General features: G+C 47.5%; 1 protein-coding gene across 1 annotated transcript in view; it reads left to right on the top strand.

Annotated features, from left to right (window-relative positions):
- Positions 1 to 11,265, top strand: part of Sox5 (SRY-box transcription factor 5) — a 369,147-nt gene extending 357,882 nt beyond the window's left edge. The window contains exons 12-15 of the mRNA XM_032905393.1: positions 333 to 441; positions 2,933 to 3,106; positions 8,569 to 8,785; positions 10,604 to 11,265. Coding sequence (XP_032761284.1) covers positions 333 to 441; positions 2,933 to 3,106; positions 8,569 to 8,785; positions 10,604 to 10,907 — 804 coding nt within the window. The 3' untranslated portion in view covers positions 10,908 to 11,265. The remainder of the gene's footprint in view (positions 1 to 332; positions 442 to 2,932; positions 3,107 to 8,568; positions 8,786 to 10,603) is intronic.
- The last annotated feature ends 1,597 nt before the right edge of the window (positions 11,266 to 12,862 follow it).

The raw sequence follows: 12,862 nt of genomic DNA, 5'->3' as shown, positions 1-12,862 counted from the left end.
TTTGCAAATCCAGAACAGGTTGCGGATGGGAAAACACTGTGTGCATTTTGTGACTGGGAAAGGTTTTTCTCCCAGGATCGCAACCTAGCTCCTTTAGGTACAGAAAACCCAAATGCCAAGGCTTTCAAGGGGTTCGAAAAGAGTCCAAACCCCTACTGATTATTTTCCTTAACAGCCTTAGTGTGCTGTGTTGAACATGGAAAGGTGAGTATACCAATATCCCACGTCTCCCAGAAGCCAATCTTATTATATATGGCCCAAGGGGAGAAATGCCTTTGAATAATTATAGGTTCAAGATTCTCATTTTAAATTTATTTTTTATTTTTTTTAAGGAAAAAACAACACTGGAGAGCCTGACTCAGCAGTTGGCAGTTAAACAGAACGAAGAAGGGAAATTTAGCCATGGAATGATGGATTTCAACATGAGTGGAGATTCTGACGGTTTGTGGCCATTACTCACTTAATACTCCAGGATGGAGTGGGAGGGTGGACTTGGAGCTGCTTAAAACAGCCAAAAGAACAGGCAGAAAGGTCGCTGCCTACCTGGCCATCCCAGCGGGGGTTCACACACACACACTGCACAGTCAGTGCGCCCAGCACTCGTCCTTCTACCCTAACAGGACCTGTCAGTGCCGCCTCAGACAAGAAGATGGACCCCAGTGGTTTGGAATCGTTCCCCCGGGGATCAGGGGGCTGTAAGTGCCAGAGGCAGGACTAAGGTCTAAGATGATGTAACTGTAAAGCAAATATCCTTGTCTAGCAGCCAGCCTGCCTCCCGCCCCCTTACTTCCTGCACACCAAACGGTGTAGAGCTTCCTATCAGCTCATTCTGCAGCTCGAATCGTCAGCTAAGCACACAGTTCAGAGGGCATGTCCTGGACATTTTTTTTCCTGGCATTTTGCAGCCTTACCTGCTACACTGCCTACCCAGTGACAGAAACCTACTCTGACCCAGCATCTAGACAGCACTCTAAACACAGAAGCCACACATCCTATCACTTCACACAGCACAGCTGACAGCTGGGCTGATGCCCACTTCAGATGATACAGCAGAGAGAGCATAGGAAGAAGCTATAGTTTCTCTTCTACAGAGCCCTACAGGGCTCTCCTTCTGGTATCAGGTAACGTGTGTGGTTTAGGACTTCAGGGGTCCAGCCTCGCTGCAGGCTGGGAAAGATTCAATCTCGGCAAACCACTGAGACTCAAACAGGAAGAGGAGGATCCCTGTGACTCTTCGGCACCCACTCTTCTCTGGTCATCAAGGTTCTCAGCAGCCAAAAGCGAGCCAAGCTCCAATATCTAATCCCACGATCCTGTCCCCATTGAACTCGTTCAGATGGAGAGCCAGAAAAACACACACAGTCTTGCAGCCATTCCCCCTTCCCAGAATAAACCTGGCCTACGTGCATACGAAGAGCCTCTTTAGAGTTGACGGAGTCCCCCCACCGCTGTTCTCGTGGCTTATGTTGCCGTAAGGTGTAAGAACCGGAAACAGCAGATGGGCCGGGATCATTCCCTAGTTACAAACACATTTCGGAAGGATGCGGCTGTGCATTAGAACTGCTGTCTGTCAATCGAGAGGCAATCGCTGGTCGTAACACATTTCATCAATTTTAAGTTAGGCTCGCAGGATCAAGCCCACTCTGGCAATAAGCACCGTGTCAAAGTAGATTGTGCTGCCATTGTCTGATGTAATGGCGGCGCTCACATGCAAAGTAGCTTCCGGTCTACCTTGAGCAAGGAGCAGGGAACAGATGAGCAGGAACCATGCATGCTGGTAGAGAGGTGCCAAGCTATGAACCATGCTTCTAGAGAGGTGCTGTTTTGTTGAATCCTTACCGATTCCTCAAATTAACTAAGGTATACGGATGGAGGGAATTAAAAGAGACATGATCTTGATGGAGGTACGGGTCCTTAGAAATGTCCAGATTCTGCTTTGTGCTGTTTTTTCACTTGTTTGATTGACAATGACTACAGTGAAGTCTTAGCTGCAGGGTGCCCTGTTTCTAGGCTCCCCCGCCTTCTCACTGCCTGAACTCAGGCATCTCTGCTCCTTAGCTATGGGATACTCTGCAGGAGACACCTTAGGAAGCCACACAAGGCCAGAGGAGGGAGTGTGCAGCTTCCTGGGGCTCAGTGTAGGGAGGAGGGGTCCCTCGTCATCGGTAGCCTTGATATCTGAAATGCAACCATAGATTTCTCTCTTTTGGTAACTTAGCATCTTAAGGGGGGAAAAAAAACCTCCGTGTACATGTGTTTTGTTTTGCTTTTTAAGAACCAATAGTAATATACACATCAATTGGTTCCTTTCTTCCAACTATCCAATGCCTTTTGTGGGTAAGATAGACAGCAGTCATTATGTAGACTGACAAATGATTGAAAAGCAACACCCACCACATTAAAGGGAGAAATTTATATTGTTTTGACTGGAATTCTGTCTAAAATGTTCTTACTGATGTGTCCTCAGAAACAAAAAAGGGGTTCAGAGACTTCAAGTCCTCACAGCGTCTCTGCCTCCTAACCCACCGTGCCGGACCCTTGAGTGTTCCATACTCTCACCAGATTCTTTACATCCGTCATATTTCCGCAGTAATGGTGCACTCAGAGACTAACTCACCCCTTTCCCCATAGACACCAAAAATAGTATGTCCCAGCTTTCTCCACACTCTGCAAAGTCAATGCTGAGACCATCCACGGTCCTTCGAAAACCCAAGAAGAGATAAGAACTCGGTTAAAAACACAAACACATTTGCCTCCACAGGCTTATCGCAGATACTTCCTAAGCGAAGCATCTGTCTCGGGAACGGCGAGTACCACTATCAGAAGTACTTTTTGTTTTCCGATATTTTAATAGCCCAAGAAAACAGTGATCCAGGAGGAGCCCTGCCAAAGTCCCAACACTGACATAAGTGCTGCTGTTGTCTGTTTCCAGGAAGCGCTGGGGTCTCCGAGTCGAGAATTTACAGGGAATCCAGGGGACGCGGTAGCAACGAGCCGCACATAAAGCGTCCAATGAATGCCTTCATGGTGTGGGCGAAAGATGAACGGAGGAAAATCCTTCAGGCCTTTCCCGACATGCACAATTCCAACATCAGCAAGATACTGGGTAAGGAGGTTGCGGAGGACCGAGAGAGGGACGGGAGACCTGTCGCGCTGTGCTGTTCTGTGCTGTCTCTTGCTCTCAGGGAAAGATGACGGGTGTGGAAGGCAGGCTGCTCTTGTCTTGCCTTCTGCCAATATTCCACGATAGTAGCACCGTCACTGAGGGCCCAGAGTACACGAAAGCGCCCCGAGATTCCATCTGTGAACTGGACAGGCAGGTCTCGTCCCTCTCGTCCTCCTTTGAAGAAGCATGAGAATTTCGAAGTTCTGTTTGGTGTGCACAGCGTGCTGGGGGAAGGAGGAGAAGACAGAGGCCCCAGAACCCCACTCCTTTACTTTCAGTAACCCCGCAGACTACTGTGCTCTTGGTATGTCTTAGGAACATGGCGTACTTTTGAGCTGACTTGAAAAGCAGCTGTACCTACCACCACAGCTCCCAGTGTACAGGAAGACAAGGTACACCTTTACCCCAAAGCACAGACATCCAAACACACGAGGAGATGGCTAGGCAGGGCACCTGTAGGCTGGTTTAAGGCAAGGGCCCGGCAGAGCTTGGGGCAGATGTAGGCTCCATTCTCCATTTTTTGACCTCACCATTACTCTGTTAACATCAATATCCTCACCTTCATCTCCAGCTAGCACGATGCACTGCAGCGACGAGAGCTATTTTACACTGCCCGTTCCCTCACAATAAGAGTTCGGAGCGAACACACCTGGCTCCATCAGAGATGATTAGGCCTCGCAAAATAAGTAGCAACACGCGCCTAAATGACTTTATTAAAACTCATGATGCTCTTGGAGTTACACGGACATTATAAAGAGATACCTTTGAGGGTGCATTAAAGAACTGGCTGCCTACACATAGTAACTCAATGCACTCTTCTCTCCTCATAATCCCATATCCTCAACAAAGGCAGTAAGTAGATGCCCCCAGGCCACAAGGTACTTGCAATCCGATCAGATCATGTGGAGAATGCATGCACTTACAGGCATGTGCCCTAATGTTTTCTCCTAAAATAGTTTTCAGAAGAATACATGCATGGAGTCTGAAAGATTAGGACACGTGGCGTCCCTTGCAGAAGCGGGACTCCTACGTTTGAGAACACATTTATACAAAGTGCAGTGCCGGAAGGGAAAGAGCTAGAACAGATTTCCCTAATTGTCCATACCATCTCTGACCTATTCATCCCTTTAATGGCCCCACCCTCTCCTCCTCACGAATTACTCGCATTTGATTTTTTTAAGACAGGGTCTCACTATGCAGCTGGCTGCCCTGGAACTGACTGTAGACCAGGCTAGCCTCAAACTCACGGAAATATGCCTGCCACTGCCCCCCAAACGCTAGGACCATGCCTGGCCAAATTGGAACACGCCACCACACGCCCATTTGAAATACTTGATAAGTGAGCTTGGCGCCAAACCCTTCTCGCTGGCTCAAACATTGCTCTACAAAAAGCAGACGGCCCGGAGAGGTGGCTTAGCGGTGAAGGACACTTGCTTCCTGAGTTAGGTTTCCAGCCCTCAAGATGGGAGGCTTACAGCCACCTGCAACTGCAGGCCCAGGGTATCCAAGGCCCTCATTCGGGCTCCATGGGCAAATGCAATCATAGGCACACACACAGAGAGTTAAAGACCTTGAAAGGTTTTTTTAAAAGGCAAATCATTTTGTTTTCTAGGAAATGAAGCAAAGAGTCTCTATGGTACAGCCCTGAGTGGCTAGGAAAATCCTTGCTGACTTAAGGCAAGGCTCCCCATACGATCTCTGCTGTCACAGTCTATGCGTCAGATGGCTCTGGCCCCAGGCCTTTATGATACAGCTGTAGTAATTAGACACGGAGCAATTTTAGTCACCCAAAAATTAAACACTGAAGTTTGGGGGGGGCGGCCCGATATTTAGTCCCAGCTTTAAATAAATATAAAACCTTCAAATAGCCCCACGATGATTCTGAGTGGCCTAGCTCATAGAAAAGTGGAAAGAAGGCCTGATGTTTTTCTTTGCCGATTGTTTTGGATAACAGCCTCCGACAGCATGCTGCTAATTCATTCTGCTTAAAACAGGCGCTCGAACGGGGTTGACATTTTATGTAGTCTCTGGGGATCCTAGTTGACATTTTAAAGGGCTTCTAAGCATTTTATAATACCCTAAAATCTGGTTTTAATAAGCCATTCTGCTGAAATTGTTAACATAAGGAATCACCTTTTACTGTTTGGCTCGAGATCAGGGACTGGGGGACATCTTTTCCTGATTAGATATACAGTAGTCGGAGTAAAATGTGCAAATTCATTACATGCCCCATAGAGATGACATCGCCGCCCAGCTCACTCTCACTCCTCTTGGAGCCTCCTGCCAGACTCGGAAGGAAGAGGCTGAAAAAATAAAAAAGGGCTCCTTGTTTTCTCTGACTTTGAGCATCAAATATTTCTCATTGCGACTGACAACTCTTTTGTTATCATTCCCGATGGTCTCTTCCTTTGCCTTGCAAACAGCCCACCCTTTGAAAACAGCAAGCCACTTCTGTCTCGTACACAGTTGCAGGCACAAACCAACCAAACCAAGTAACTGTTTTCATCTTTTTGTGGGGACATGGTGGACTACCTCTGTGTCTTTGCTAGCCTTTTGCTACCTGACTCTTTATGGGAACCCGCAGTCAACAGCTCTTGTTTCTGGAGACCGAGATGAAGCCACCCCCAGTTGGCTATCCCCACCCAGAGGAGTAATTAAAGATGTAAACTGGATTTGCCTCCAAACTGAGACCGCGTGGTCCCAAGGTAGAAGTGAGACACTGCAACCCTAAGTTTGCACCTAAGCTACCTTAATTCACAGTTATGAACGAATAAATATGTAATTTGAGTCGTGGGAGTGTGCGTGCCTGTAATTCCAGCACTTGGGGTTTTATAAAGCAGGAACACTGGCTAACCTGAGCTACCTGGAGAGACCCTGTCTCTAAATAAAATTGCCATTATTATGTGGCCCTGTTGTTTAGAATATAGCGTAAGACTGGGTGCTCTTAGGGGAAATAGACTATCAGGAGGTAAAGTAGGGAGTTTTACTTCTCATCCTACCAACCCATGTGAGAAAACATTAAAATATTAAAATGACCATCAATCCAAGGCAGGTTACCTCTGAGAAATAAGCGTTCCTTTCTTTAGAGACGAAATACGTTAGAAAAACATTGGGGAAAATCTTCAATACTCCATAGCCTAACTGAATCTCCTGGTTTCCACATTCTGTTTCCGGATGGTAGGCTCTGAAAACCAAACCTAATGCTATCACAGTTCCTCATGCCGCCGCCGCGGCGATGATAAAATTATTTTATGGCTACTTTCCAACTGTAAGTTTGCTACTGTTATGAGTTCTAATGTAAACATCATTGTAGCATGTGATGTAAGTATGAGTGGAGAGCCACTGTTCTAGAGTGTGCTGGGAAGCAGAGCTTGGGGCCGCGCGCTTACAAGAGTGTGGGGGCCGACCCGTCTGACCATGCTGCTCAAACAGAAGTTTTAGAGTGGAAAGCAAGCAGCTCTGCTATTTGCACTCTAACCTGAGTCGAGTTTGGAATAAAACAAACCCCCAAATCTATCAGGATTGGGGGCGACCTGTCTGAAATACTTCCGACAGATTCGCTGTCAGACTTCCCCCATCCATTTGCTAACGTAGCCTGTGCAAAACTGCCCACATGGAAGGCTCCTCTTCTCCCTAGGGTAGCATGCCCTTCCTCCCTAGGGGTAGCATGCTCGGCAATGCGTTGCCTCTGCTCTGCCCGGAGTTTAGGGGTACAGCTTCCTCTACGCTCTTCCCTAGATGATGCCTGAAGGAGGGCCTGGGCATGTGCTTCACTAGTTGATCTCTCTCTGTTGCCATCATGATACTTGACGAGAATGTGTGACTTTTCAAGGTACTCAGGATGATGGTCTTCATACTCTAAGAGTATAGGGCACTGAGTGGCAGGAAATGGGGGAAGTGCTCTTTCTCTCTCTCCCTCTTGCCTACCCTCTCCCTATAGAACTTCCAGAATCCCGTGGGATCTTCCACCAGTGATCACATCTGCCCTTCACCACCTCACCCTTCAGAGAAGCTTCCCTCTAAGCACCCAGCAGTCAGATTGGCTTTCCCTTCTTGGCCACACCCAGCACGTGCCGAGGATGGAACTCCAGGCTAAGGCTGGATACAGAAAGGGGGCCAGGCGCCATCTGCAGCTGTAAGCAGCCCCTGGTGCGGCATTTGTACATTCGACCCGCGTAGAGCTGCTTGCTTTTTGGAGAAGCACGCCTCCCCTTGCAGTAAGGTCTTGAAGCCTGGCTTTGAGATTATAGCAACCCACTACAAGGGTATTCTTACCGCACGTGGCCACACTGATGGAATCAAGGCATCCAACCACATCAAAACTGAGAATTAGCACACTATTTTGGGGGACACTTCCAATTTGTTTGTTTTTTTCCCTATAAATCCAAGTTAGATTAAACCCAAAACAGCAAAAAGGGGGGGGGGAAGAGGGGGACACTACCACTAACACAGATTATTGTAAGATGTGTTTCCTCTGAAACAGGATAGTTAAAATAAAAGTCTTGCTCAGTGCATATTCATTAAGGCACTTATAGTGTGTGCTGGATCACAGTAGGTGCGCACATGCGCAGACCACACATGCGCAGACCACACATGCGCAGACCACACATGCGCAGACCACACATTTCTGAGTCAGATCTGCACAATGGTGGATAGGAGATTTCATGCACGCAAAAATCAGTTCTCTCGCCTGTGAAAACAGCTAGAATGTTGTCTCTCAACCTCACAGGACAGTAGCAAGATGACAAAATGTCATTTTTAAAACTAAGGAACTACTTCCAGGAAGTAAATTCTCTCCACCCACCATCTGAGTCAGGGCCACCACCCATGTCTTTACCCAATGAGCTGTCACAGGACCCAAATTCTTTGCACAGCTCTCACACATAGCATCCCCAATCCTACGCGTCCCCCATTTACAGGGGTTCATTTTTAACTCCAGTGTTTTCTACGACCATGGTTTCCGAAACCACGTGATGTACGAACTTTTGTGATGAGCTCTGTGCCCTCCCAGAAATACTCAAGGACTCAGTAAGTCAGACTCGCAACATGGGACGAGTTCACGTTGAGCGTTTAGCAGTGTAACTGCGTCCCATGAAATCCTTGAGCTTTTCAGTGCATAATAAGCGAGTTTAGTTAAACTGTTCATTCAAGTCAAAAATAATACATTGCCCAAGCGCTTGTGCCTTTGGGTGCATAATTCTTTGCAGACACCTCTGTTCTTGTGAAATCTCGCCTTTCAAGTTGATCTTGCTAATCAGAAACATGTTTATATAGCTCTGGCTTTTGTCCAACATTTTCTTTCAACTTCTTTCTTGTTCTCCATGGCATCTCCACCCCCCCCCTTTTTTTTAGGATTCTTAGAAACACTGCAGATTGGCATCGTAACCTCCTTGTCTCCACAGGATCTCGCTGGAAAGCTATGACCAACCTAGAGAAACAGCCATACTATGAGGAGCAGGCCCGGCTCAGCAAACAGCACCTGGAGAAGTACCCAGACTACAAGTACAAACCCAGGCCGAAGCGCACTTGTCTGGTAGATGGGAAGAAACTGCGCATCGGAGAGTACAAGGCCATCATGCGGAACCGGAGGCAGGAAATGCGACAGTACTTCAACGTTGGGTATGGAAATTTCCTTCCTGTTCCTCCCTCCCCTTGTCTACTTAGTCACAGAGCAACCTTTGGAAAGGAACCTGCAGCCTTCTTTCTAAGATTATTTTGTAGCCTGTATGAAGCCCTAAACACATGCATATGAAATAGGCAGGCAGATACACGTTTGTTCGGGGAGTGGGGGAGGGGGCGCTGTGAGCTGCCGGCTCTCCCCTGGGTTTTATCCCAAGTCCTCTGAAAGCAGATCGGATCTGATAGTAAACACCGTCTTTATGCTTGCAGTTAGAAACTTGGAGGCATGACTGGATCTAACCAGTTCTCTTCCTCGATGGTGTTCGATGACTTCTAACATTTCGCCACAATAGATTTCATCACCGGCAGCTTAGCCAAGACAGCACAACCCTCACAGTGATTCCAAATGAATCACATGTTTCTGAATACTGTGGAATTGTTGAGCATCTCCCCCTCCCCACACACACATATGCGCTCACACACACACACACACACATACACACATGCACGCAACTGCTGTGTGCACATCTCATACGGTTGAAATTACACAGAAAGCTCATGGACAGGAGAGTTCCATCCTGAACTTAACCCTGCCCCAAGGATGCTGTCCTCTGCTTCCCACGGGGAGGCCATGCACAGTGGTGCTGCGTGCTGCCTACAGTGACACTGCGGGGTCCTCAAGACGCACAGGGATAAAGTCTGAAACACTGACATCCAGAGAACTTAGGAGAGCAGTCTCCACTCCGAATACAGTCAGGAGGATGAATAATAAAAGAAAAGCAAGAGCGGCTGTACCCACCGAGTACCCTCCATTCCCTTGAAAGAGCCAGTGTGCTCTGCACAAGGTTCCGGGAGGCCACCACTTCTGGAGTCTATGGTAAATCTACAAAAGACTAAGAGAAGGAAGCCCACAGGAATCCCTGTGCACCCACCCTGACAGGACCAGTTAAATCCATCTCTAAGGTCCAGTGCAAACCTGAGACGGTGGAGTTCCCAGGTCAAAGGTTCTAAAGAGTCCACAGAGTAGGACAATAGAAGCCGGCGTTGGTGATTTCTGGGGTGTCTTGTCTACGAGGCTGGCTCTGGCTCTGATCCCCCAAAGGGCTAACGCCATTTCACATCACAGGTGGATAACATGATAGCTTTACCTTCTCATGTTTGGGGGATCATAATGTTACTTTGAAAGTTTCAAATAGTTTAGAGATTTGTTTTTCCCATCATACTTAAATGACCTTTAGGCTTCATGGTGGGGAAAAAAAAACAAACGAAAACTCCTCCTGGTCGTAGCGAAGTCAAAGTGAGCTGGGATCAAGGTCTTGGGTAAATTTGCTTAATTTTTCGGTGCCAGATTTTTTTTCCCCCAAACAATAATAAAGTAGGACTATCCTAATTATCAAATGGCAATTTTTTTTTTATTAACTTGAGTATTTCTTATATACATTTCGAGTGTTATTCCCTTTCCTGGTTTCGGGCAAACATCCCCCTCCCCCTCCCCTTCTTTATGGGTGTTCCCCTCCCCATCCTCCCCCCCTTGCCGCCCTCCCCCCAACAATCTAGTTCACTGGGGGTTCAGTCTTAGCAGGGCCCAGGGCTTCCCCTTCCACTGGTGCTCTTACTAGGATATTCATCAAATGGCAATTCTAAATGCGCCTCCCCTCCCCCATATCTATGAAGCACAAACGTGGGCAGGTAAGACATTAGAACAGGACGTTGTCTGGGCATGTTTGCTAGTTGGGTGAATGTTGGTTTGAGTTTGGTGACCCAGAGGCAGTAAAGCTGCGACCTCCTGCACACACTCACCCTCTCTTTCCGTGACAGGCAACAAGCACAGATCCCTATCGCTACGGCGGGCGTCGTGTACCCCGGTGCCATCGCCATGGCAGGAATGCCGTCCCCTCACCTGCCCTCAGAGCACTCGAGCGTGTCCAGCAGCCCAGAGCCCGGGATGCCCGTGATTCAGAGCACTTACGGCGTGAAGGGAGAGGAGCCTCACATCAAGGAGGAAATCCAGGCTGAGGACATCAACGGAGAGATTTACGAGGAGTACGAGGAGGAGGAGGAGGACCCCGACGTCGACTATGGGAGTGACAGCGAAAACCATATTGCAGGACAAGCCAACTGATCAGGGCCAACGGACCGCGGTGAGCTGAGGACTTGAAGAAGCCCTAGCTGGTTCATCCTTAGTAGTGGCCAAGCACATTAACTCTCTCATACACTGACTGTTATTTTAACTGTTAGTCTTAAATAGTTGGGACATCAGCTGACAAATAGACCTCAGCCTCAAAAGGCTCGGAAAGGAAAGAAAGAAAAATAAAAAAAAAAAAAAACAAACAAAAACTACAAGCAAACGTCATTGACAACAAGAGATCGAAATAAGCTATGGGTAACCAATGCCAGTAAATCAGCTGCTACACCCCAGCACTGAAGTCTCACCCATCAACTTTTTTTTTTTTAAATAAACTTTATGGCTGTTTGTTCTATATTAGAAAATCCTCACTCAGGTACACAGTGCCAACAAGTGGCTTGTGAATGTGTTATGTTGTTCTGTGCGACAATTTTTAAAAAGAAATAAGTTTTGTTCTTCTGTTCTGTTCTGGGGGGGGGGTGGTTCTGGGTTTTCCTTTTTCTTTTTTTGTTAATTTTCCTTTGCTTTTTGATTGTTATCTTGCACCCGACAGACAGGGGGGAAGACGGCCGTCAGTTCCTCCCCCCGCCCCCGCCCTCTGGATCGGTCTGCTTTCAAGATGGAGGCATGTGTGAGGGTGGGGCCGGGGGTGGGGAGGGAGAGGAAAACAAGAGCCTACGTCTGCCTTCATTGCTTCTACCCGACAGAGTCAGCAACCGTTTTCCTTAGAGACCCCCTAACCCTTGCACACGACACTACGTCTTTGAGCAAGTGCCAAATTTGTACCGAAGCGATCACCAACTTCATTTGCTTGTCCTTCCTTTCTCCTTGTTCTTCTTCCGTTAGGACAGTGTTAAACCTTAGACAGTCCCTGGAAAGAGCTGACACACCAGCAACTGATGAGACTGGTTTTTGTTTTGTTCTGTTTTTTTTTTGTTTGTTTATTTGTTTTTGTTTTCTTTTTTGTTTTATGGAAACTGTAGGTGCCGTTCTCAGGTGAAAAGAGAGAGAGAGAGAGACAGAAATTTAGAGAAAAAAATATTTTCTGATCTTGGATTTCTGTGTGTGTGTGTGTGTAAGTGTGTGTGTGTGTGATTATGGTACATTAGATGCATTCCTATTAGGGAATAATGTCCGGCCATTGTGAGCAACACCCCCCATGTGGGACAGCATTCCACCCCTCCTGAGCAAGCGGGCTTAGAAGCAACCTTAACCTTGATTTTGCACTTCCAGGGGCAATGGAACTAAGTGTAAAGCTCGGAAACTCTATTTTTCAGTTTCTAGTATGCTCATTATAGGGTGGACCTGGTGGCCCTGTGTCACGGGCATGTGCATGGCGGACGTGGAAGCTACCAGCCAAATGCTTCTGGAGGCTCCTTCTCCCTGGACAATTTGCTTTTTCTGACGTTTGCTTCTTAGTGATCCATGTGTGTATGCCTGTGTGCGCGTGTTTGTTTTTCCTGTCGAAACTTTTGAGCAAAGCAATCAACGGTCTTGACTGAACCCGTTTGCCATTTTTCAGAAATAACGGAATTAGCTTATGCCTCCATTGTTCCGTCCTTTCCTGACGGGGAAACAGAACTGATGGTTTTGTAAGATTTTTTCTTTTCATCTCTCCACTCGATGAGGTTAGAGACTGTTTACGTTTCACAAGTGTGGGCCATGCGTATTTGACGCCCCCAAGGACCAGGATTTGGTTAAATTTCACTGCCATGCCACAAAATGGAGTCCCTCCCGATGAACACAGAGACCCCCTTAACCAGTGTTGTGGTCCTTCGCCGTAATTCGAGCCTGCTAAAGATCAATTGCTACAGCCAGCAGAGTGCGGGCTCAGAGCAATAACCAAGAGTGACCGGACCAGTGGGTCTAATCGCCAACCACAAGGCCAAGACAGTGGTAGAAGACTGTAGCATCACACCAGGTCCCTCACGATTGTGTTTAAGAGAGCAAGC

The sequence above is a fragment of the Rattus rattus genome, chromosome 6, assembly GCF_011064425.1.
Source record: "Rattus rattus isolate New Zealand chromosome 6, Rrattus_CSIRO_v1, whole genome shotgun sequence".
In the NCBI taxonomy this organism is placed as follows: domain Eukaryota; kingdom Metazoa; phylum Chordata; class Mammalia; order Rodentia; family Muridae; genus Rattus; species Rattus rattus.
The sequence above is the reverse complement of the archived record's forward strand: the minus strand, read 5'-3'. Positions and strand labels throughout refer to the sequence as shown.